Here is a 26,536-nt window from a genome sequence, read left to right as displayed (position 1 = left end):
TCAGGGTGCCGTAAGATACCGCCACAAGCTTCAAGGTGAAGTTCAAAGCAATAAAACCGTACACCAATTAGTAAATCCAAACAACTGAGTTTATTATAATACAATTATAATAACTACACATGCACACGCTAAAGGATTAAACTTACTCCTACCGCTAAACAACTAATACTTATCTCGAAGGAACTGCGAGGTCAGGGAACAAGGCCTCTTGCTCTGCTCTGGTCTGCAGACTTCGGATTGCTATCAATTGCCAAGGGTGTCAGGAGTGCCTATTTCTGGTAGCGGTCGTCATCGTTAGGCATTTACTTGTTGGTGGCTGCTGCTCAACGGCTGTAGTAGAAGACAGGAGCCCGGAGACAGGAGACTGAACCATGTGTGGGACCTTTCTTTTATAGGTCCCAGGGGGTCCGCGCCCCTTTGGGCGGACTCCCTTACCTGCTTGGAATCGATGGGGTCTCTTCCAATCGATATGTTTGAACCCCCCCAATCCCAGGGCAGTTCCTTGGTTGCTGGGGCGGTTCTTGGGACCTTTTGTTTTGGGCTTCTCTGGCGCCACTGGGTCTGGCCTTCCATGGAATGTATCGATTTGTGCTTAACTTGTGTCCATTGTATCTGGGACTCGCCCGGTATTGCCTCATTAGTATGTTAACCTGTTTTCTTTCACAGTGCTGTCTGGTCTCTGCAGCAGTCAAAACCGGTTTCTGCAGTTGTCCCAATACACAATCGCCTTGCAAGCTGCTTGCTTTCCAACATGTCCATTTTCCCTGCATTCTTTGCAATCTTCCATTTTGTGTTGGGCAGTGGCCACCCCAAGTGGCTACAGCAAGGTGTGAAGGGACAGAGGATGGGGGAGGTGTCCCAGTGGGCAGAGTGTGAAGGGACAGAGGATGGGGGAGGTGTCCCAGTGGGCTGAGTGTGAAGGGACAGAGGATGGGGGAGTTGTCCCAGTGGGCAGAGTGTGAAGGGACAGGGGGGGGGGGGGTTTGTCATCCAGGGTTGTCTCACTTGTTGCAGCTCCGCCAACCTCGCATTGCGCGATCTCCCGGGTGGCGGATCCCCCAACAAGGTCCAGTGCCCTCTGCTCAAACGAGGTGAGGGGGTGCAGGATGGGCGAACCCCCTCCAGTCTTGTTCCGCTCACAAGTGTTGTGAGCGGTCTTGTCCTGTTGGGGGAGGGGGTATAGGTAGATCATTACAATACGGCAGGTATCAGCAGGCCGTTCAGATACTGGCACAGGTTGGGGGTCAAGTTGTAATAAGACCATTGCATCTCTCCACGGGGGCCAGAGCGCTGGGTCTGTGACTACTTTGTGAACCACCCTCCACTCACTCTGCCCCAATCCCCTTCCACCCCCTGTGCCGGGGTGGGGGGAGGTGGGTGATTAAGTAAAGGGGGGGAGGGATGGTTGTGACCCGGGGGCATCCTCTTGGCATTTACCCTGGCAGCCCTGGTGAGGTTGTGCATCTTCCTCCTACATTGCTCTGCAGAGCGAGGGGTCTGCCCCACAGCACTGACAGCAGCAGCCACGTCACGCCAGGCCTGGTGCACCGCGCTGGCAGGGTGGAGATGCCCTCTACGCGGGCAGATGATACCCCTCCTCTGCTTGATTGAATCCAGCAGCGTCTCGACGTCAGCCTCCAAGAATCGCGGGGCTGCTCTCCTTGGCTCCGATATCTTGGCCTACAGTTTCTGTGCTCGCCCGCGCCTTTTTACGGCGTCGGGCGGTCTCACGTGTTCGTGTCGTTGTCGCGTTCCGGCATCATCGCGCGCGTGATTTACGCGGCCCCGTTCCTACCCCATTTCCCGGACGTGAATACGTCGGGAACGGGGCCGTGTCGGGCCGTCGCAAAAGTCGCCCGTTTTCACGGCCGACTTCGCGATTTTCCACAGGTGCGGAGAATCGTACCCATAAACTATAATAGTGTGTCGCTTACATGGAACTCCAATGCACTGATTCATTTAAGTAAATCAAGCTGTATTTGTTGAGCAGATTAAATGTCATGAAATACCCAACAGTAAGGAAGTAACTCAATATACTTGTATCCATGAAGATGTTAAATGCAAATGCGAGAGAATTAAATATTTTCCCATTCCTATAACCTACTTTAACTATTAAGCACACCTGAGTTGGTGATAGAATGGCTAAAATGCAGATTAAAACTACACTATCCAAGTGGTGTGCCACTAAACCAGTGTGATCCATACCAAATATCCTTGTGATCTTACTATTTTAAAAAAAAATAATTTTTTTAAGATTTTCACAAAATATAAACAACAAAACAATATTAACAGAATAACCATTGTAGAAACCGAAGAACAACACCCACCCCCCTACAAAAGCAACTACTAACTTGAAAACAATACCGTTCCGCCAGGAAGTCCAGAAAAGGCTGCCACCGCCTAAAGAACCCCTTTAGGGCCAATTTCACCTTCTCCAATTTGATAAACCCCGCCATATCATTGATCCAGGCCTCCACGCTTGGGGGCCTCGCATCCTTCCATTGAAGCAAGATCCTCCTCCGGGCTACAAGGGAAGCAAAGGCCAGGACACCGGCCTCTTTCGCCTCCTGCACTCCCGGCTCGACTGCAACCCCAAAAATTGCGAGTCCCCAGCCTGTCTTGACCCTGGATCCCACCACCCTCGACACCGTCCTTGCTACCCCGTTCCAAAACTCCCCAGCGCTGGGCATGCCCAAAACATATGGCCGTGGTTCGCTGGGCTCCCCGAGCACCTAGCACACCTGTCTTCTCCCCTGAAAAACCTACTCATCCTCGTCCCAGTCATGTGGGCCCTATGCAGCACCTTAAACTGTATGAGGCTAAGCCTCGTACAGGAAGAGGAGGAATTCAACCTTTCTAGGGAATCCGCCCACGTCCCCCCTCAATCTCCTCCCCCAGCTCCGCTTCGCATTTACCCTTCAGCTCCTCCACCGAGGCCTTGTCTACCTCCTGCATTACACGGTACATGTCCGAAACCCTCCCTCCTCCAACCCACACCCCTGAGAGCACCCTGTCCCATACCCCACGTGGGGGCAGCAAGAGGAACCCCTCCACCTACCGCCTGGCAAACGCCCTAACCTGCATGTACCTAAACATGTTCCCCGGGGGGAGCCCAAACTTCCCCTCTAACTCCCCCAAGCTCGCGAACGTCCCATCCACAAACAGGCCCCTCAACCTCCTAATACCTACCCTGTGCCAGCCCAGAAATCCGCCGTCGATGCTCCCTGGAACAAACCGATAGTTCCCCCGTATCGGGGACTCCATCGAGCCCCCCACCTCTCCCCTATGCCGTCTCCATTGCCCCGAAATTTTGAGGGTAGCCGCCACCACCAGGCTCGTGGTATGCCTCATTGGAGGGAGCGGCAACGGCGCCGTTACCAGCGCCTCCAGGCTCATGCCCACGTGATCTTACTATTGATCACTAATGCTGGGGTAGTATCTGCTAATCTCGTGTTGTGTGCATTCTTATTAATTTTTCATGGCCTGTGTTTCTGTGTGTTTTTGTGATTTTTAACTCTTCCTTTTGTTACCATCTGATTAGGGACCAGTAACTAAAATTGACAATATTTGAAATCCCAGTTACCCACCAAGTGAATAAAGCCACAAGATTCCAGTTTTAAACAAACAAAATCACAGAATTGTTATGATGCAGAAGGCAGCCATTTGGTCCATCGTGTTTGCACCAGCTCTCCAAATGAACGTTACGACTCTGTGCCATTCCCCATACCCTCACACATTGTTACCATTTAAATAATCATCTAAAGCAGTCTTGAATGCCTCAATTGAAACCTACCTCCACCACACTTACTAGCAGTGCATTCTCGACCTGAACCACACATTTTGTGAAAACATTTTTTCCTTCCTTTGCAAAGCATTTAAAATCTGTACCCACTTGTTGTTGATTCCTTTTACTAGCCCACTCATAGAACATAGAACGATACAGCGCAGTACAGGCCCTTCGGCCCTCGATGTTGCACCGACATGGAAAAAAACTAAAGGCCATCTAACCTACACTATGCCCTTATCATCCATATGCTTATCCAATAAATTTTTTAATGCCCTCAATGTTGGCGAGTTCACTACTGTTGCAGGTAGGGCATTCCACGGCCTCACCACTCTTTGCGTAAAAAACCCACCTCTGACCTCTGTCCTATATCTATTACCCCTCAATTTAAGGCTATGTCCCCTCGTGCTAGCCACCTCCATCCGCGGGAGAAGGCTCTCGCTGTCCACCCTATCTAACCCTCTGATCATTTTGTATGCCTCTATTAAGTCACCTCTTAACCTTCTTCTCTCTAACGAAAACAACCTCAAGTCCATCAGCCTTTCCTCATAAGATTTTCCCTCCATACCAGGCAACATCCTGGTAAATCTCCTCTCCACCCGTTCCAAGGCTTCCACGTCCTTCCTATAATGAGGCGACCAGAACTGTACGCAATACTCCAAATGCGGCCGTACTAGAGTTTTGTACAACTGCAACATGACCTCATGGCTCCGGAACTCAATCCCTCTACCAATAAAGGCCATCACACCATAGGCCTTCTTCACAACCCTATCAACCTGGGTGGCAACTTTCAGGGATCTATGTACATGGACACCGAGATCCCTCTGCTCATCCACACTACCAAGAATTTTACCATTAGCCAAATATTCCACATTCCTGTTATTCTTTCCAAAGTGAATCACCTCACACTTCTCCACATTAAACTCCATTTGCCACCTCTCAGCCCAGTTCTGCAGCTTATCTATGTCCCTCTGTAACCTGCAACATCCTTCTGCACTGTCTACAACTCCACCGACTTTAGTGTCGTCTGCAAATTTACTCACCTATCCTTCTGCGCCCTCCTCTAGGTCATTTATAAAAATGACAAACAGCAACGGCCCCAGAACAGATCCTTGTGGTACGCCACTCGTAACTGAACTCCATTCTGAACATTTCCCATCAACTACCACTCTCTGTCTTCTTTCAACTAGCCAATTTCTGATCCACATCTCTAAATCACCCTCAATCCCCAGCCTCCGTATTTTCTGCAATAGCCGACCGTGGGGAACCTTATCAAACGCTTTACTGAAATCCATATACACCACATCAACTGCTCTACCCTCGTCTACCTGTTCAGTCACCTTCTCAAAGAACTCGATAAGGTTTGTGAGGCATGACCTACCCTTCACAAAACCATGCTGACTATCCCTAATCATATTATTCCTATCTAGATGATTATAAATCGTATCTTTTATAATCCTCTCCAAGACCTTACCCACCACAGACGTTAGGCTCACCGGCCTATAGTTACCGGGGTTATCTCTACTCCCCTTCTTGAACAAAGGGACCACATTTGCTATCCTCCAGTCCTCTGGCACTATTCCTGTAGCCAATGATGACCTAAAAATGAAAGCCAAAGGCTCAGCAATCTCTTCCCTGGCTTCCCAGAGAATCCTAGGATAAATCCCATCCGGCCCCGGGGACTTATCTATTTTCACCTTGTCCAGAATTGCCAACACTTCTTCCCTACGCACCTCAATGCCATCTATTCTAATAGCCTGGGTCTCAGCATTCTCCTCCACAATATTATCTTTTTCTTGAGTGAATACTGACGAAAAGTATTCTTTTAGTATCTCGCTTATCTCCTCAGCCTCCACACACAACTTCCCACCACTGTCCTTGACTGGCCCTACTCTTACCCTAGTCATTCTTTTATTCCTGACATACCTATAGAAAGCTTTTGGGTTTTCCTTGATCCTACCTGCCAAAGACTTCTCATGTCCCCTCCTTGCTCGTCTCAGCTCTCTCTTTAGATCCTTCCTCGCTTCCTTGTAACTATCAAACGCCCCAACTGAAACTTCATGCCTCGTCTTCACATAGGCCTCCTTCTTTCTCTTAACAAGAGATTCCACTTCTTTGGTAAACCACGGTTCCCTCGCTCGACCCCTTCCTCCCTGCCTGACTGGTACGTACTTATCAAGAACATGCAATAGCTTTTCATTGAACAAGCTCCACATATCCAGTGTGCCCAACCCTTGCAGCCTACTTCTCCAACCAACACATCCTAAGTCATGTCTAATGGCATCATAATTGCCCTTCCCCCAGCTATAACTCTTGCCCTGCGGGTATACTTATCCCTTTCCATCACTAACGTAAAGGTCACCGAATTGTGGTCACTGTTTCCAAAGTGCTCACCTACCTCCAGATCTAACACCTGGCCTGGTTCATTACCCAAAACCAAATCCAGTGTGGCCTCGCCTCTTGTTGGCCTGTCAACATATTGTGTCAGGAACTCCACCAACTTGTCTTTGTCTTTTTGAAGTTCTACACTGTCCTCGTCACAGTTTACAATACTTCAAGTTTCATATAATTTGCAAACTCTGATACTGCCCCCTGCACACCAATACGTAGATCATTAATGTACACCAGGAAAAATAAGGGTGCCAATACCGACCCTTTAGGAACCCCAATGCAAACCTTCATCAAGCTGAAATAATACCCATTTACCATTACTCCCAGCTACTTTTGTATCCACATTGCTACTGTCTTTTATTTCATGAGCTATAACTTCTCTCACAAGTTTGTAGCGTGGCACTGTTTCGAATGACTTTTGAAAGTCCATGTACACCACATCGGGAGTATCGACCCTTTCTGTTACCTCTTCAAAAAAACTTGTTTTTTAAAAAATTTAGAGTACCTAGTTCTTTTTTTCCAATTAAGGGGCAATTTAGCGTAGCCAATCCACCTACCATGCACATCTTTTGGGTTGTGGGGGTGAGACTCAAGCTCACACGGGGGGAATGTGCAAACTCCACATGGACAGTGACCCGGGACCGGGAGAGCATTCCATTGCAGACAGGTGGAGAGTATTCCATTGCTTTCCTGACTGCTACCATATAAATGGTGGCAGGCTTTGGGGAATTAGGAAGTGAATTAATTGCCTCAAAGTTCCTGGATTCTGACCTGCTCTTGTAACCATAGAATTAATACAGCTGGTTCAGTAAATGGTAACCTCCAGGATATTGAAGGTGGGGGATTCAGCGATGGTGATACATGTAATTCAAGGGAAGATGGTTAAATTCTCTTTCTTGTTGAAGATGGCCATTACCTGATACTTGTGTAGAGTGATTTTATTTGCCACTTATCAGTCCAAGCCTGAATGTTGTTGAGGGCTTGCTGTATAATGGCACAAATTGCCTGAGTGTTTGAGGAGTTATTATGGTATTGAACATTGTCCAATCATTAGCAAACGCCACACTTCTGACCTTTCTGATGATCATTGATGAAACAGCTAAAGATGATTGGCCCTAATACACTGCAGCAGGCTGTAAAGAAGGCAATGGTATAGACATAGAACATACAATGCAGAAGGAGGCCATTCAGCCCATCGAGTCTACACCGACCCACTTAAGCCCTTCCTTCCACCCTATCCCCGTAACCCAATAACCCTTCCTAACCTTTTTGGTCACTAGGGGCAATTTATCATGGCCAATCCACCTAACCTGCACGTCTTTGAACTGTGGGAGGAAACCGGAGCACCCGGAGGAAACCCACGCACAGACGGGGAGAACGTGAAAACTCCGCACAGAGAGTGACCCAGCAGGGAATCGAACACTGTGAAGCCACAGTGCTATCCACTTGTGCTTCCCACGGTGTTGGCCTTTATAACGAGAGGATTTGAGTGCAGGAGCAGGGATGTTTTGCTGCAATTATACAGGGCCTAGGTGAGGCTACATTTGGAATATTTGTCTGCAGTTTTGGTCTCCTTATCTGAGGAAGGGAATGAAATGAAAATCGCTTATTGTCACAATTAGGTTTCAAATGAAGCTACTGTGAAAAGCCCCTAGTTGCCACATTCCGGCGCCTGTTTGGGGAGGCTGGTACGGGAATTGAACCGTGCTGCTGGCCTGCCTTGGTCTGCTTTCAAAGCCAGCTATTAGGCTCTGTGCTAAACCCGCCAGGATGTTGTCGCTCTGGAGGGAGTGCAGAGAACATTTATCAGACTAATTCCTGGGATGGCAGGACTGACGTATGAGGAGAGATTGAGTCAGTTAGGATTGTATTTGCTGGAGTTCATTAGAATGAAGGGAAATCTCATAGAAACCCAGAAAATTCTAACAGGGCTAGACGGGATAGATTCAAGAATGATTTTCCAGATAGTGGGGGTGTCCAGAACCAGGGGTCACAGTCTGAGGATACGGGGTAGACCTTTTAGGACAGAGATGAGGAGAAATTTCTTCACCCAGAGTGGTTAGCTACCACAGAAAGTAGTTGAGACCAAAACATTGTATGTTTTCAACAAGTAGTTAGATATAGCACTTGGGGTGAAGAGGATCAAAGGATATCGGGGGAAGGCAGGCTCTATTAAGGCTATTGAGTTGGATGATCAGCCGTGACCATAATGAATGATGGTAGATAGGGTGGGGACTCTGGAGTGAAGCACTGCATAGGGTCAACTCCACCTCCACGTGCGCAAGGCTCAGCCTGACGCAACTAAAAGTGGTACATAGAGCCCACTTAACGAGAAACCGTATGAGTAGGTTCTTCCCGGAGGTGGAGGACAAATGTGAGCGGTGCCAGAGAGGCCCGGCCAACCACGCCCACATGTTCTGGTCTTGCCCCAGACTTGTGGAGTACTGGACAGCCTTCTTCGAGGCTATGTCCAAAGTGGTGGGGGTGAGGGTGGAGCCATGCCCGATAGTGGCGGTCTTCGGGGTTTCAGACCAGCCAGATCTATTCCTGGGGAGGAGGGCGGACGCCCTTGCCTTTGCCTCCCTGATTGCCCGCCGTAGAATCCTGTTTGGCTGGCGGTCAGCAGCACCACCCAGAGCTGCAGACTGGCTGTCCGACCTCTCGGAATCTCTCCAAATGGAGAAAATCAAATTCGCCATCCGAGGGTCGGACGACGGCTTCCACAGAACGTGGGAGCCATTCATGCAACTGTTCCGGGACCTGTTTGTGGCCAACGTACATGAGGAAGAATAGTCGGGTGGCCAAGAACCAGGGGAAAATGGACGGGAATCGGGGGAAGGTAGCCAGGGGGAGGGGGGGGGTGGGATACGGGCTCGGTATGGGGGTTTGATGGCAAGCCAAGGCCCAAAACCAAACTATAAATAAATGCCTATAAACATGTGCCTCGGCCATATTGGGGAATGTAAAATATGTATGCTGGCTAAAGGGGGCGGCCACAATTATTGTTATGAAGATGCTTACCTGTAAATATTCATGTTAAATTTTTGTGTTTTCCCTTTTTTTTTTTCTCTCTCTCTAATAACTTGTAATTTGTCATATATAAAATATGAAAACTCAATAAAAAAAAACATTTATAGGGCAGCACGGTGGCGCAGTGGTTAGCATTGATGCCTACGGCGCTGAGGACCCGGGTTCGAATCCCGGCCCTGGGTCACTGTCCGTGTGGAGTTTGCACATTCTCCCCGTGTCTGCGTGGGTTTCGCCCCCACAACCTAAAGATGTGCAGGTTAGGTGGATTGGCTACGCTAAATTGCCCCTTAATTGGAAAAAAAATTGGGTACTCTAAATTTAAAAAAAAAACATTTATAAAAAAAAAATGAATGATGGTGCAGCCTCGGAGGGCTGAATGGCCTCTCCTGCTCCTATTTTCTATGTTACCTTGAGGAGCTCCTGAGATGGAGATGGATGGCCTCCAGCAACCCCTTTTGTACTCGGTATGATTCCAGCACATTCCCATTAACTTCAATTTTGCCAGTGCTCCTTAATGCTACACTGGGTCAAATGCTGCCTTGCTGTGAATGGTAATCACTCTCGCCTCTCTTTTGTCCATCTCCAAACTATTTTTCTTTAAATTGAATCATTAAACCTTCAGTGAGGCAGTTTGAGATTCAAGGGTATATTGTGATTCTTAATTTGTACAAAAATGTATCCAGGAGGTCGCGGATGCCGTTGTCAAGGCACATAACTTTGTCAATCGGACAAGCCAGGAAACAAGAGCACTGGGGTTCGCTGAGATTTGCGGGTTTCCACCAGGGCAGGGTGCCAACAACTCCACTCGCATGGCTTTAAGATCTCCATGGCAACAAGCAACCCAGTATGTGAACTGTAAGGACTTCCATTTGCCCAGTGTTCACCGACCATAACAAATGGATCATGCAGGGGGATTACGTGTGTGAGCGGTGAAGTAGCTGCGGTTTCGTGAGCTCTGGCTTTGTTCGTCTTTTAATCCTTTACAATATCCTTGTGCACATTTCATACTTGTCTTTTTTCGGGACATGTGCTTGATAATATGTCCCTGGATGATCCTGATTGTGATGAGGAGCCGAGTTAAATTGTAAAGAATCTTCGTGTGATTGAGGTGGTCAGAATTGGCTGGGGTAGGGCTCAGCTTACTGTGACGTTGTTGCTCATGAGCGGGCCTGTGGCTGGTCGGTGCAGTGGACATCGGGATGATAACTGCCTTGGACGGCGTTGTTTTGGATGATGATCGGCTCCGTGTTACGGTCTTTAGTGCTCCTTGTGAAACCATGAGGCAGCCTTGAGAGGCGCAGGGGAGAATCCGCGCATCTGATGGAGCACTTTCCATGGTGAGGGCCCGCCTTCGATTTGTTGAAATGCTGCTGCATGGCGTGTTGCATATCCTGACAGATTCAAGAGGCAGGGTCCGGGTAAGGAGTGTCTGTGTGTCCAGTTTCTGGCAGGAAGTGAGCGGCAAGTTCCCAACTGAGTTTGAAGATTGGCTGCCATGCTTTAGTATCCTTGAGGGGCAGCACGGAAGTATAGTGGTTAGCACAGTTGCTTCACAGCTCCAAAGCTCCAGGTTCGATTCCCAGTTTGGGTCACTGCCTGTGCGGAGTCTGCACGTTCTCCCCGTGTCTGCATGGGTTTCCTCCAGGTGCTCCGGTTTCCTCCCACAGTCCAAAGATGTGCAGGTTAGGTGGATTGGCCATGGTAAATTGCCCTTAGTGTCCAGAAAGGTTAGGTGGGGTTACTGGGTAAGGGGGATAGGGTGGAGGCATAGGGCTTAAGTAGGGTGCTCTTTCCAAGGGCCGGTGCAGATTCGATGGGCTGAATGGCCTCCTCCTGCACTGTAAATTCTATAATCTATGGATTTGGACCCCCACCAACTGCTGGCCTTGTATTATCCTCTTAAGTGAAGGTTCTTCATTCTTTGGAATCGTTGCAACATCCTGAGACGTGTTCAATGACCCTGTCATGGCTTTGGTCTTTTCAAGCAACATAGATCATGCTATTACCCTGCGGTTCTTCAATAGTGCTGGACGTTGCTGCCTTGTGATTATGCTGTCGATTATTTGTTGTTTTTTTCTCCTGTGACGGTGTGCGAGGTGTGAGCACGAGGGCAAATGTTGCCTGTTATTCTGTTCTACAGAAATCATATTAAGTCGATTATGTGAAATGTGGTTTGAGCACAGTTTTACTCATTTTTATGTGCAGTTATTATCGTTGCAGTTATGGAATGAGAGTGTACTTGGACACCCTTGATCTCGTTGATAGTGAAAGTGAGTGGAGCCACGGCAGAGTGATGGGTGAATGATCAGTGTGGAGTTCGATGGTAGGGTTAGTTGAGCTCTCACTGAGATTGAGGATAGTCTCCCAGTTAGAGCTAACCGTATCAGGTTTTAATTTTAATTGTTGTTATTTTGAATTTAAGAATCCGTGCTTTTCTCTGTTGATGGCTGTCGATGGCCTGGGAAGGACTGGGTTCCTTCTGACTTTTCCTTGAGATTGGTGTTTTTACGGAATGACTGGTGGTGCGGGGCAGCATGGTGGGGCAGTGGTAGCACTGGGACTTCGACGCTGGGGACCGGGTTCAGATCCCGGCTCTGGGACACTGTCCGTGTGGAGTTTGCACATTCTCCCCGTGTCTGCGTGGGTTTCACTCCCACAACCCAAAGATGTGGAGGTTAGGTGGATTGGCCATGCTAAATTGCCCCTTAATTGGTGAAAAAAAAAATTGGGTATTCTAAATTTTTTTTTTTAAATGACTGGTGGCGCATGCCAAGGTGGGCTTGGTTAACCCTTGATTGATTTGTTGACTGTTCCTAGATGCCAGCCTCAAACGGGAAGACCCAATCATCGAAGGGATGAAGAATCGTCAAGACATCCAACAATTGAATGCCTAATGAGGGGGGAGCCAACTCCCCCCTTCCCAGTATAATAGGGGAAAACACTCGGGTGCTTTTCCTTTCAGGGGTCTTTTCTTCTTCTCTTCATCTGGGTGAGCAGTGTGGTGTTCAATGGGGGAGTTGCACAGCGCTGGGTGTGGTTGAGGCGGTCCTGGGAGAAATGGCTGGTTTAGCTCACTGGGCTAAATCGCTGACTTTTAAAGCAGACCAGCAGCACGGTTCAATTCCCGTACCAGCCTCCCCGGACAGACGGCGGAATGTGGCGACTAGGGGCTTTTCACAGTAACTTCCTTGAAGCCTACTCGTGACAAGCGATTTTCATTTTCATTTCATTTTCATAGTGGGTCAGAGAGTGCTGGGCTAAGCCAGGTATGATGCTGTGGTTGGTATGCTGTTGCCCCCTTGTGGTCACGATGCTTCTTTATTTGGCTGAAGGTTTTTCTCTTTCTTATTTGAGTGTTTTTCGCTTGAGGGGATTTTTCTTCCTTTCATCTGGGTGAGCAGTGTGCTGTTATAAATCCTGGTTTGGTTCGGTGAGATTCCCATTATTGTACTGGGAAAGAGGGAGTTAGCTTCCCCCTCCCTGGGCACCCACTTGTTGGGTGTCTTGATGATTCCTCTTCTCTTCGATGATGGGGTTTTCCCGGTTGAGGCTGGCATAATGGTAACTGCCCTGGGTGTGGTTGTGGCGGTACAGGGCTGGCTGGGGTATCAGCTTTGGGATGTGCTGGAGGTTCTAGGGGTGCTGCTGACATTTGTCTGCTGAGTATCTGGTGCTGTGGTTGGTATCCTGTTGTCCTCTGGAGCTTGTGGGGTGGCCCTTCTTGAAGGCACTTATTAGGGGCGTCCTGAAAGGACTCCTTCTGTTCACAGGGGCCTTGGGTTGAACCGCGTTCTGTACTTAGTTGAGAGTCGTGTATAAGCCCAATAACGGTAACCACTTGATAGGGTGGAGCATAAAGGAAGATATTGGAACTTGTCAGAAAGGCATCTTGATAATCATAGGCATAGCTTGCTCTCTGCTCCCAATCTGCCTGCCGAAAATGGGAATGGGGAATCCACCCCTATGTTTTTAAATTTAAATAAGGGAAATTATGAGGGCATGAAAGTTGAGCCGGCTAAAGTGAATTGGCAAATTAGGTTAAGGGATAGGTCAATAGAGATGCAATGATGAACATTTAAGGGAATATTTCAGAATGCACAAAGTAGATGCATTCCATGGAGTTCGAAAAGTCCAAGGGATGGACCCACACCCCGTTATTAACTAGAAAGGTTAAAAATAGTATCAAACTGGGAGGCAGCACGGTGGCACAATGGTTAGCACTGCTGCCTCACGGTGCCGAGGTCCCAGGTTCAATCCTGACCAAGGGTTACTGTCTGTGTGGAGTTTGCACATTCTCCCCATGTCTGCGTGGGTTTCACCCCCACAACCCAAAGATGTGCAGGGTAGGTGGATTGGCCATGCTAAATTGCCCCTTAATTGGAAAAAAATGATTGGGTACTCTAAATTAAAAATTATAGTATTAAACTTAAAGAAAAAGCATATGATTGTGCAAAAAAAGGTGGCAGGTTAAAAGATTGGACAGAATATAAGGAACAGCAAAGGAGGCGGCACGGCGGCACAGTAGTTAGCACTGCTGCCTCACGGCGCTGAGGACCCAGGTCCAATCCCGGCCCTGGCTTACTGTCCGTGTGCAGTTTGCACATTCTCCCCGTGTCTGCGTAGGTCTTAGCCCGCAATCTAAAGATGTTCATGGTGGGTGGATTGGCCGTGCTAAATTGCCCCTTAATTGGGGAAAAAAAGAATTTGGCTAATCTAAATTTATTTTTTAAAATTTTGTTTCCATCCCCAAGGGAGCTGCCAGACCGGCTGGATTTTTCTAGCACTTTCTAATTTTATTTAAAATCGCTAGCCTCCGTAGTATTTTGCTTTCATTGTAGTTGGATTGCAAAACCCTTTTAATCCAAAGCTGTTTGCCTGGCTCTGGCAGTGAATACATTTCTCTCGGTTGCTGGTGGTTCAAAACTCAAACCTATTTTCAAAAGATCTGACCTTTTTTGTGTTATTAACATTTCAAATATTTGGGGGCAGCACGGTGGCGCAGTGGGTTAGCACTGCGGCCTCACAGCGCCGAGGTTCGATCTGACTCTGGGTCACTGGGCGCAATTCTCCTCCCCCCCCCCCCATCACCTCGCTGCCACGGCGATTTCCCCCCCCCCACCCAAAAACGGCGCGCCGAGATTTACGACAGGCCGCTCGGAGAATCGCCGTTCGTCGTTTGTAACAGGCGAGCGGTGATTCTCCGGCCCAGATGGGCTCAGCAGCCTGCCCAATACGACGTGTTCCCGCCGGCGCCAACCACACCTGGTCACTGCCGGCGTGAATAGCGCGCAAACGCTGCGGGGGCGGCCTGTGGGGGGTTGGTGAGGGAGGATCGAGCACCAGGGGGGCACTCAAAAGAGGTCTGGGTCCGCAATTGGTGCCCACCGATCGGCGGGCCGGCGTCTTTGAAGGATGCACTCCTTTCCTCAGCCGCCCCGCAAGATCACTCCTCCATTTCTTGCGGGTGCGCGTAAATGACGCGGCGTCGCTCCTAGCCCCCCCGGGGGTGGGAGAATAAGGGGCAAGGAGCGGCCTCCGACACCGGAGTGAAACACTCCGGTTTTCACTCGGCATCGGCACTTAGTCTCCCGTTGGGAGAATCCCGCCTACTGTCTGTGGAGTTTGCACATTCTTCCCGTGTTAGCGTTGGTTTCGTCCCCACAACCCAAAAATGTGCAAGCTAGGTGCATTGGACACGCTAAATTGCCCCTTAATTGGAAAAAATTAATTGGGTACTCTAAATTTTTAAAAAAACATTGCAAATACTTTGTATAAAGTGGGTAACCTGATCGCCGCAAGTTTGTTGCTCATGGAAATCCTATTGGACAGCAGTGACCACGAAGGAAACGGGATTAATACCCAATCTCATTTCATGTAGATCCTGCAGCAAGGAGGGAGAAGAAAGTTTCACTCCATCAGATGGACCAAACCCAAGAAGTAAAAGGACAGTTTCTGAAGCCATATACCCATCTAGATCCTCTTCGTTTTGAGCTTTAAACAAATTCTCAGATTTTAATTGTGTTGGTGCCGTTGTTTCTTCTGGGCGTTACGGTAGCACAGTGGTTAGCACTGTTGCTTCACAGCATCAGGGACCCGGACTCAGTTCCTGGCTTGGGTCACTGTGCGGAGTCTGCACGTTCTCCCTGTGTCTGCGCGGGTTTCCTCCGGGTGCTCCGGTTTCCTCCCACAAGTCCCTTGTTGGGTGAATTGGACATTCTGAATTCTCCCTCTCTGTACCCGAACAGGAGCCGGGGTGTGGCGATGAGGGGATTTTCACAGTAAGTTGATTGAAGTGTTAATATAAGCCTACTTGAAAATGAAAAAATGAAAATCGCTTATTGTCACGAGTAGGCTTCAATGAAGTTACTGTGAAAAACCCCTAGTTGCCACATTCCGGCGCCTGTCCGGGGAGGCTGGTACGGGAATCAAACCGTGCTGCTGGCCTGCTTGGTCTGCTTTAAACGCCAGCGATTTAGCCTGGTGAGCTAAACCAGCCCCTGTGAACACTACTTGTAAACACTAATAAAGATTGTTATTATTCTGAAAAATAACATGAGCATTCATAATCATATTTGTTGCAAAACCTTATTTTAAACCTGTCCGTCAAAGAGGCCACGTGTTGTTTTTCAGATAGTGGATACCTGCACAAGGCCCTCAGCTTGACGACAGACATGTTTATCATTGAGCAGGTGCAGATGTTTATTTCTGCAGAACCAATACAAAATCTACAGCTTTCTTCAAGAAGGGTAAAATAAGTCTAAAGCCAAATGCATTTTTCTTTTGTGAATTATTTTACTTTGAATGTGGATTTCATTATATATGGTATCAATTTCCAAACTGTCATTTTATTTCTCCTAGGGTCAACTATATGTTGGATCCCCATCACAGGTATTACAAGTGCCTGTCGCTGTTTGTACTCGGTATGTTAGCTGTTGGGACTGTGTGCTGGCAAGAGACCCTTACTGTGCATGGCACAAAACCACAAGCCAGTGTGTTGCAATTTCAAACATAAATACTGATGTGCTGTAAGTAAACCATGCAACAATGAGTACATTTGAAGCAGATGTTTAAATGTGTCTTCATTTGGAAGCATTTAGCTGTTTACTAATAAGGCCAGGACAGCTAAGCTACACAGCTTTGGTTCATTTATTGAGATTATTATTTCTTGGCATAGTCTTTTTGATCTCTATTTTAATGTCTACTGTTACATTCCTTAGGAACTTTATTCAGAATATAGAGAATGGAGATCCTTCAGCATGCCCCAGATATGGTACGTTTCCTTTTTGCAGCTCTAATGCTGGGTTGTTCTCCACTTTTTCTTCTTGCTCTTTCTCCCCCATCCCAGGTTTCATCAAAAATTCGAACTTTTAAAAAATATATTCTGCTGCATATTTTACAAAGCCTTTGGTGAACGTAACATCCTGCACACAGAATAACACTGTTTTCTTTTAAATTTAGAGTCCAATTAAGGGGCAATTTAGTGTGGCCAATCCACCTAGCCTGCACATCTTTGGGTTATGGGGGTGAAATCCACGCAAACACGGGGAGAAAGTGCAAACTCCACACGGACAGTGACCCAGAGCCGGGAGTGAACCTGGGACCTTGGCGCCATGAGGCAGCAATGCTAATCACTGCGCCACCGTGCTGCCCTAGAATAACAAATTTTAATGGATGCATTACACCGAAGGATGCATTTTGTTTAAAGCCCACAGTCCCGGTACAGAGTCCTGGGACTATTCTCCTGTTATGTGAGGTTCTGGAGGGAAAGGGTCAACCTGCGATCCTAAGTAAATTGAGACCACGTGTACACCCTCTGTTCATTCTACAGCTCAGGACATTGTAAAATACACCTCATCCTCACCAGAAACCCATTTCTTGAAGCACAATCTCTATAGTGCAAGGCAACTGGATAATGAAACTAATTATAACTGAGGAGAAGCAATGGAGCAAATCACAGTAGCACAGTTAGCACTGTTGCTTCACAGCACCAGGGTCCCCGGTTCAATTCACAGCTTGGATCACTGTCTGTGCGGAGTCTGCACATTCTCCCCGTGTCTGCATGGGTTTCCTCCGGGTGCTCCGAATTCCTCCCACAAGTCCCAAAATTACTGTTAGGTAATTTGGACATTCTGAATTCTCCCTCTGTGTACCCGAACAGGCGCCAGAATATGGCGACTAGGGGATTTTCACAGTAACTTCATTGCAGTGTTAATGTAAGCCTACTTATGATAATAAAGATTATTATTATTATTATTATTATTAAGTCAGCCTGAACTACTATTCCAAAATGAATTTACTTATGCATACATTCTATTTTCAACTATTTTCTGTATACCTGCTATTACCTGTTGTTGGGGCTCTTATTATTTTACCTTCTAATAAGAGTTGATAGTCTAGTTGATTGGAGGTGTCAAAAATACAACTTTAATGCTAATTATTTACTTGAATATACTTGAATAAGGACTGAATCAAAACTTAGAAATGAAATATCAAACAATGCATAAAAAGGTTGAACACATGGCAAAATCATAAAACATAAAGAATTCACTTTAACACAAACAAACAGATGATTCAAGAATTTAGGGATTCAGGAACAAAGACCTCGACCACGGGGTCCTACTTTAAGGAAATTACTATCTCTAGTTTATCCCCTCATTTGCTATCATTGGTTTCTAATTCTCAGCTGAGATATCCTGGTTTGTTCAAATGAATATCTGTTACTTAGAGGATGATTTATTAATCAAACATTGGACATGACTTAAGATTGACTGGTACCTATCAAACCTAGCTCAGCACCTGTATGCGCAGTCTTAGGAAAATTACTGGATACATTTCTCACACTTTCCATGTTACACAGCTCAGCCCGGAGACCTTGCTATAACTGATTAGTTGATACGTTCTTAGTGCTGAATACACTGGAATACAATGACTAATTCATCATATGATACAATGATTGAAACAATGTCTGGATTCCCACAGTCAAGACACAGGAATACAATGGCTAATGCATTATGTGAAACAATGACTGGATTCCCACAGTCAAGACATTTTAAATAATTTTTATCTCTCAACCACCTGCACTCAAATAGCACCTAAAACTATGACTCTATCACCTATGCGTGTAACATTAATGTAACTGTACTTCTACACCACATGGACTGCAGCAGTTCGAGAAGGTGGTTCACCACTACCTTCGAGAGAAATTGGGGAGGAACAACAAATGCTGGCCTTGCCAGCGGCACTCCCATCTCATTAAAAAAAGAAAGAATGGTGCATTAAGCAATTGGAGGCCTAGCCAGTTGACGCCCACCTACCGTAAACTGAACCTTTTTAAAAAATGAATTGTTGGGGAATAACGAACAAAAGGAGTAAGGTGGGATGTGAATGAGATCAAAATAATGTAAATCATGCAATGGATGAATTATGTAGATGAATTCATCGGTAAGCTTGCAAGCTATCATCAGACAAGTGAGTGACGCGTTTTGAACTTTTCTTAGCTCGCTGATTGAACAGTGCTGTTTAGCTGTGCCACTTTTCAAGCTGTTTTTACTGACTGGCCTGGGTATGTTTTAATGGTTTTGTGGCAGCTTGGGAATCACAAATTAGATTGCTCAGTCTGAGGATTGTCTCAAATAGGCTGAGCTATTGAAATGGCCAACTTCGAAAACCCAGTAAACTGTTGAGACTCCTATTAATGGCTTCAGTACCCTTAGGCTACAGAAAGATAGAATCAGATAGGGTTCCTGCTGCAGAGTGTTAACCAGTGGCCCCTTCTGGTGCAACTGTGCTGAATGCAAAGGTACAATGAATGCAAAGGAGGGAGATAGAGAACCTAGTGGAGTGGTGTAATGACAACAATCTCTCCCTCAATGCCGGCAAAACTAAAGAGCTGGTCATTGACTTCAGGAAGCAAAGTACTGTACACACCCCTGTCAACATCAACGGGGCCGAGGTGGAGATGGTTAGCAGTTTCAAATTCCATGGGGTGCACATCTCCAAAAATCGGTCCTGGTCCACTCACGTCGATGCTATCACCAAGAAAGCACAACAGCGCCTATATTTCCTCAGGAAACTTAGGAAATTCGGCATGTCCACATTAACCCTGACCAACTTTTACAGATGCACCATAGAAAGCATCCTATCGGGCTGCATCACAACCTGGTATGGCCCAGGACCGCAACAAACTTCAGAAAGTCGTGAATACCGCCCAGTCCATCACACGAACCTGCCTCCCATCCATTGACTCCATCTACACCTCCCGCTGCCTGGGGAAAGCGGGCAGCATAATCTAAGATCCCTCCCACCTGGCTTACTCACTCTTCCAACTTCTTCCATCAGGCAGGAGATACAGAAGTCTGGGAACACGCACGAACAGACTCAAAAACAGTTTCTTCCCCACTGTCACCAGACCCCTAAATGATCATCTTATTGACTGACCTCATTAACACTACATCCTGGGGCAGCACTGTGGCACAGTGGTTAGCATTGCTGTCTACGGCGCTGAGGACCCGGGTTCGAATCCCGGCCCTGGGTCACTGTCCGTGTGGAGTTTGCACATTCTCCCCGTGTGGGTTTCGCCCCCACAACCCAAAAGATGTGCAGGCTAGGTGGATTGGCCACTCTAAATTGCCCCTTAATTGGAAAATATAATTGGGTAGTCTAAATTTTTTTAAAAAGCACTACACCCTGTATGCTTCACCCGATGCCAGTGCCTATGTAGTTACATTGTATATCTTGTGTTGCCTTATTATGTATTTTCTTTTATTCCCTTTTCTTCCCATGTACTTAATGATCTGTTGAGCTGCTCGCAGAAAAATACTATTCACTGTACCTCGGTACACATGACAATAAACAAATCCAATCCAATTGTTTGATAATGCTCATTGTTGAATATTGCTCATTAAAAATGCCGATTAGGCAACTGCTTATTAACTGTAGTTGATTCCATTCTTTTATTTTCACGTATTTAAACAGTGATACTATTTTGAATATTAAAATTCATATTGGTTTTTTTTAATTCAGAAATCTTCGCAACAGAAATCCAGATGATTATACCTGGAAACAACATGGTGTTGTATTGCAGTTCTGTATCTAACTTGGCTCAAATGCAGTGGCTACTAAACGAAAGAGTGATTCCAGCAACAAATTCAAGATACATCTATTTAAGTGATGGGCTGTTAATATTTAATGTTTCTAGAGCAGACGCAGGAGAATATGACTGCCAGTCTGTTGAAACTGTGGCTGGGAAACCATTTGCACAAGTCATAGCAAGACACCACCTCCGTTCTGTTCACACACTACAAATAGATCACAAGTCAATTCCTACCACACCAGGCAATAATGTTCGCATTCATAACTTGCCTGTGGCAGAGAGTTACATTCGGACTGAATTTACCTTAAAGGGTTTCCTGGTACTCTTTGTCATGATGTTCATACTTCTCCTGGCATGGAATATTTATAAAGGACATGTGCCAATGCTGTCACGTTCATCGAGAAATGGAAATACACAAAGTGTGCCGCCAACCCTTCCAAACAATTCAGTGCAGCAAATTGAGGAGAAACCGCCGTCACCTAAAGCCCCTGAACTACAAGACACACACAGCAATGTTGACATCCCACTTACCTGCATTACCAGTGAATGTTCAGTTGAGAAGAACACTAACAATAACTCTATACTACAAGAGAATACTAACTCCAGCTCTGCTAGGCCATTGTTTGTCCTTGATGAATTAGACTATATTGATGCCGATCAGAGTGAGTCAAAAGCATGAGCATAAGAAAAGGGCACTGATGTTTAGGGATATCCTTATAGTGTAAAATGCTATGTGAGAGCAGTCAGGTAATACAGTCGGACCATACCCCTCTCCTTCCCTTTGCATTTCCCTTGGCAACCTCGCACAGATCCTTCTGAAAGGAGTTGCTTTATCTGGACTAATAGTAATGTGGGGGTGTAAGGTATACATTCAGTAATAGACCAAAGACTATCAGAAATCCTATGCCAGGGTGTGGTATTCTACTTTATGTATATTTCTCCCTAAGAAGAGAGAGAATGTTCTTTATATGCTTTTATATTTAAAAAAAACCCTACAAGTTAAAAATACTAAGGGTTTGTAATGGAAAGGTATCAGTTAACTCGTTGATTTAGCGCTCCCAGCAAGGAAACCATAATTGAATGCACTGTGGATTGGCAATAGGGGACAATTCCCTCATCCTCTGATCCACATTCTCTGTTTGTAGCTGTCCTCTGGGAGCATGGACTCACTAAATTTCCCTTTTGTTTTCTCTACAAGAAAGGACCACATGATACCTAAGCTGCTGTGATTCAATCTTACTCTGTTTTTCATTAATGTGTGTTCTTGCATGTGGTAATGAGTTACTTGCAGAACCCACCAATGTTTCATATCTGTAGTATCAAATCCACAATGACCATACATTTGCCGAGTTTTTACTTTCATGGTTGGCATTGGTGAAAATCATTCTAATGAAGAACAGAATGATTTTTTTCCTGTTTTTAATCATTCTCAAGCCCAACGAGCCAGTTGAATCAATCATTCATTGCCTTATCGCCAAGTCCCGCAATCCTTCCTGACTTCTGATTGCTTCTTGAGTGCATTTATGTCATCTATTTGTATCGTCTTCTTTGTTAACCTATTTCAAAACTCGATTACATTTTAAATGGAATTGCTCTGCCCTTTTTGTATCCCCCTAACTTTTTTGTATTTTGGACTTGTGTCCTCTGGTATTGAACAAGTCACCTTGGAGCTCAGGAATTCCCTCTGACTCTTCACATGACGCTCCTTAAACCTACATCTTAGACTACACTATTGATCACCTCTCCTAATACCTTCTTGTGGCCCGGTATCAGATTTTGTTTGATAACACTTCTGTGAAGTGCCCTATGCACTCTGTTAAAGGTTATACATAAATGCAATTTGTTGTTCAAAATTCTACAAAAGTGTCTTGAAAATATATTTGAAAATGTTTTTTAAAAATGTAGATTTTTTTTCATTTGTCTTTTCCTTAAATATTCCTTGGTTGAATATTACTAAATTCACATTTTAATGTGCATGTTTCAGCTGAGGTTTGTGGCAATGTCTCGATCTTCCACCACACTACTCAAATTCTTTATTGTACAGGCAGTTATATTTTTATACTTGATTTTTTTGTGTTTTGGTTGTTTTATATGTTTTAATGTCATATATTAAGTTTTGTAAGATTTCTCTTTCCAGCACGCATTCATCTATGTATCCTGTGAAACCGCCAGAGGACCATACTTGGCATTAACTGATGGATTTTTTTTTTAAGAGTGAAAATGACATATCCCATTGATGATTTATAACCCAGACATCTCTGGGACATTGGAGGTGTGTTGGATAAAACTGAAATCTGAGTGGTATGTTCGTAAATGTGTTATTACTATTAATACACCTGGGACGATAGTAGTTACCTCACCACCACTCCCTCCTCCCCCACAGTCACTCTTGGTAAACTTACTGTTCCATGTCTCCTGCTGGCTTCCCTTTGATGGTTTTCTGGGTTATGGGATACCAATAGAACTCTGTGCTTTTTTTATGTTCTCATTCTGCAACAATAAAACGAAGTGGATTTGGAGGCAGCTGTTGCATTTAATGTGCAGGTGGAAGGGAACTATCTAGAGAGAGCCAAATGAACCTACGCAATATTTTCCTTTATCTTCCTGTGAGGAAGTGTCTGACCTGCGCTCGGTCACTAGCTACAGTGGCAAAGTCAAAATCAGGAACACCACAATAAATAATATTAGCTGCAGCCAAAGACCAGCATAGGATAAGCCATGCTGAAGTATCATCGCAAGTGGATTCTGAGGTTGGAATGCTGGCTTCCAACATCGTTAGTGAATAACCATATGCCTAAATGTTTCCCTTTTGAAAATAAATTTAAAGTACCCAATTATTTTTTTTCCAATTAAGGGGCAATTTAGCGTGGCCAATCCACCTAACCTGCACATCTTTGGGTAGTGGGGGTGAGGCCCAAGTAGACACGGGGGGGGGGGGGGGGGTGGAAATGTGCAAACTCCACACGGACAGTGCCTAAATTTTTCCCTTTGCTAACTGATTCTCACCTGCAGCATCGCCGCATTCAGCTTGACCTGTGCAGTAATGCTAAAGGACTGTCCATTTATTGTATTTTGTATTATAAAGGTGATGCATTATTTCCTACAATATAAGAGCATTCTATTTCTTTCCACCCACCAATGCAAAGATGTGTCTGTCAAGCAAGTGGGAGAATATCAGAAAATTTGCATTGCATTGTACCAATTATATCGAGGGAAAATTCCTAAAATTAAGTTATTTTAGAGTAGGCTTTAATTTTGTAATTATTTTGTTTGTCCATTTATTCAAAAAAATAAAAGCTGTGCACAATTTCTGTCACACCCATAATCCTAACTACATACATGCGCTTGGAAATTTAAAAAAACTAAAGTTCTCCTTGTGTTCAATCTATGAAAATTCAGCCCTGTGTAAATATCTCACTTTTTAAACTAATGAAAATGCGAGCGGCACCTTTTATTGCATCTTGTCAGATGTGATATTGTTGAGAAATATTTTGCGTCAATTTACTGCAGAGAGCTAACAGGTTAATAGGCATCAATGGGATCACTTACATTCACTCTGTATTTTTGTCCTAACTTTTCCTTTTGTATAGATGGATAAATGTACCTGCCTTACATGAAGATCCCAAGTTCAGTTCCCATGTATCTTGAATTGGCTGATCAATAATTGGCCAGAGCAATAACTGAGCTCAGTATCCCTGTGGGCAGGGGAATAAAAATCAGATCGGATCCGGTTCCTGATCCCTAATTAATGAGTTCCTGTTGGTGGACGACCAATGAGGACAAGGTTCAGTTTGACTATGTTGGCCTCCATTGTCAAAAGACCAAGTCACTGAAAATCCACAGCAGAGATAGCTACTTTGATGAAATGCCAGAATGCCTGTGGAATTGCATCCCAGCATGGAGATGTAGAAGAATTGGGGATGGAAAACTAGATGGGAAGAGGTTAAATTGCAGAAGTTGGCCTTGCTGTAACACCAAGAAAGAATTTGGTATCCAAAAATAATCTGATTATAGGCACAATGCTATCAAAAAGTGGGTGGCACTGTGGTTAGTACTACTGCCTCACAGACCAAGGTCCCAGGTTCAAATCCAGCCTTGGGTGACTGTATGGAGTGTGCCCATTCTCCCCGTGTATGTTTGGGTTTCTTCTGGATGTTGCCATTTCCTCTCTCAGTCCAAAGATGTGCAGGTTAGGTGGATTGGCCATGCTAAAATCCCCAGGGAAGTGCAGGTTAGGTGAGGTCACTGGGTGGGATGCTGTTTTGGAGGGCTGATGCAGCCTCGATGGGCCTCCTTCTGCACTGTAGGGATTCTACAAAAGGAAATTGCCACTAAAGTATTGGCTTCATGGTCTTTGTTGCATTTTCTTAACTCTGGTCAACTGTAACTTTCCACAAGAAACCTTTTATTGACACCTCTTAAAATATGTTCACTCTGTTTTGTAAATGCTTTCATCAAAATGTTAATGAGCATTTTCATATTAGTCTGTTTTTCATGTGCAACCCTTTCCAATTTTTAAAATGTTTTTTCTGTTAAATCCTGCAACGGTGATGACTGCCTTTTAAAACTACAGTACCAAACTAATGCATTTAAAAATATGGATATAATGAATATTTTCAGATGAAATTATAAAAATGTACAGAGCTATCGCCAATTTCTGCATATGTAACATTTTTAGAATGAATACACAATTTGTATTGTTGCTGGAGAATGCTACTGCCCTCAGTTATGAAACAGCATATGCTTCCTCCATAAAACACTACCAAACGCTATTTACTAATGCAACTTTTAAAAAGATTACTTTGATTTTAAAAATGCTTCCAAACACTCTTTGAACAAAATTCTTGTACAAAAATTGATTAAATTACTTTTTAATGTTTCTCCAGATGCTTCTTCTTTTGTAGCCCTCCCAGGCTGAATGGGAACCACAGGGATGGTCCTATCCACCTGTTTTGGTGATGGGGTTATCTATCTGGTGGTCTTATCTAACTGGTGGGGGAATATATCATAAATGGCAAAACTCTTTGGAATATAGAAAGTCAGAGAGATCTGGGCGTACAGGTCCACAGATCTTTGAAAGTAGCAACACAAGTGGACAAGGTAGTCAAAGCATATGGAATCGAGGGCATGGAGTATAAAACTGGCAAGTAATGCGACAGTTGTATAGAACCTTGATACAGCCACACTTGGAATATTGCGCACAATTCTAGCCACCACACTACCGGAAGGATGTGGAGGCTTTGGAGAAGGTGCAGAGGAGGTTTACCAGGATGTTGCCTGGTCTGGAGGGTGTTAGCTATGCGGAGAGGCTGAATAGACTCGGACTGTTTTCATTAGAAGGAATGAGGTTGAGGGGTTGTGGTGAATGAGATTCACACGGCATTATAGTTATCAATGTCACTCTGTTCCAAGTATATACATGTATCAATATTTTAAGTGCAGTTGCACTACCTGACCACCAGGGGAGTAGCTCTGGGAGTTCGAGAGTTTGTACTTGGCTCCGCCCATAACTCCTCCCCCTGGAGCTGCTGTATACAGATCTGTGCCACAGAGTCAGCCAGCCAGTTCACCGAAAGTTCAACGGCTAACAGGCTGGCTCTGTTGTAAGTATATTAAAACCGCTATTCTAATCCTACAAGCACGTGTCCGTAGAATTGATGGTTCCATCAATTTAATATACTTACGAAACAGTCGAAGTAAATCATGGAAGCAGCCCTCAAGCCCGGTCGCCTAGAACTCGACCCGCAGGATGCAGAGGCTAAGGAAATTTTTTCCCACTGGCTGAGATGTTTTAAGGCCTACCTGGCAGAAGCCAGCACCGCCGGAACAACGGAGGAACAAAAACTCAGCCTACTGCACGTGAGGGTAAGCCACAGAATCTCCACACAGCTAAATCCGGTCAGTTCTTACACCGCAGCGTTGGCGATATTGGTCAAAATGTACGTTAGGCCCATTAACGAGGTTTATGCACGCCACGTGTTTACGACTCGCCGTCAGCGGCCTACAGAAACGCTAGCCGAGTTTGTACAGGAACTGAACAATCTTTATAATGACTGTAATTATCAAGCCGTTACCGTGGCTGAACATAGGGAGCTCGCTGTGCGGGACGTTTTTGTAGCGGGCCTTAGATCTAACTATGTGCACCAAAGACTGCTAGAAAAGGGGGCCCAGGACTTAGATACTACTGTGGAGGCTGCTACCACTATGGAAGTCTCCTTCCGCAGCCTCACGTCGTTTCC

At 45.5% G+C, this 26,536-nt stretch overlaps 1 protein-coding gene across 5 annotated transcripts in view; it reads left to right on the top strand.

The window, feature by feature from the left end:
- LOC119953421 (semaphorin-4D-like) overlaps positions 1-23,180 on the top strand; it is a 133,964-nt gene extending 110,784 nt beyond the window's left edge. For all 5 annotated transcript variants that reach the window (XM_038777679.1, XM_038777678.1, XM_038777680.1 and 2 more), the window contains 4 exons: positions 15,836-15,951; positions 16,064-16,230; positions 16,423-16,475; positions 20,228-23,180. In XM_038777679.1, the coding sequence (XP_038633607.1) occupies positions 15,836-15,951; positions 16,064-16,230; positions 16,423-16,475; positions 20,228-20,976 (1,085 nt within the window). In that variant the 3' untranslated portion in view covers positions 20,977-23,180. The remainder of the gene's footprint in view (positions 1-15,835; positions 15,952-16,063; positions 16,231-16,422; positions 16,476-20,227) is intronic.
- The last annotated feature ends 3,356 nt before the right edge of the window (positions 23,181-26,536 follow it).

The sequence above is a fragment of the Scyliorhinus canicula genome, chromosome 18, assembly GCF_902713615.1.
Source record: "Scyliorhinus canicula chromosome 18, sScyCan1.1, whole genome shotgun sequence".
Lineage (NCBI taxonomy): Eukaryota > Metazoa > Chordata > Chondrichthyes > Carcharhiniformes > Scyliorhinidae > Scyliorhinus > Scyliorhinus canicula.
This window is presented reverse-complemented; position numbering and strand designations above follow the sequence as displayed.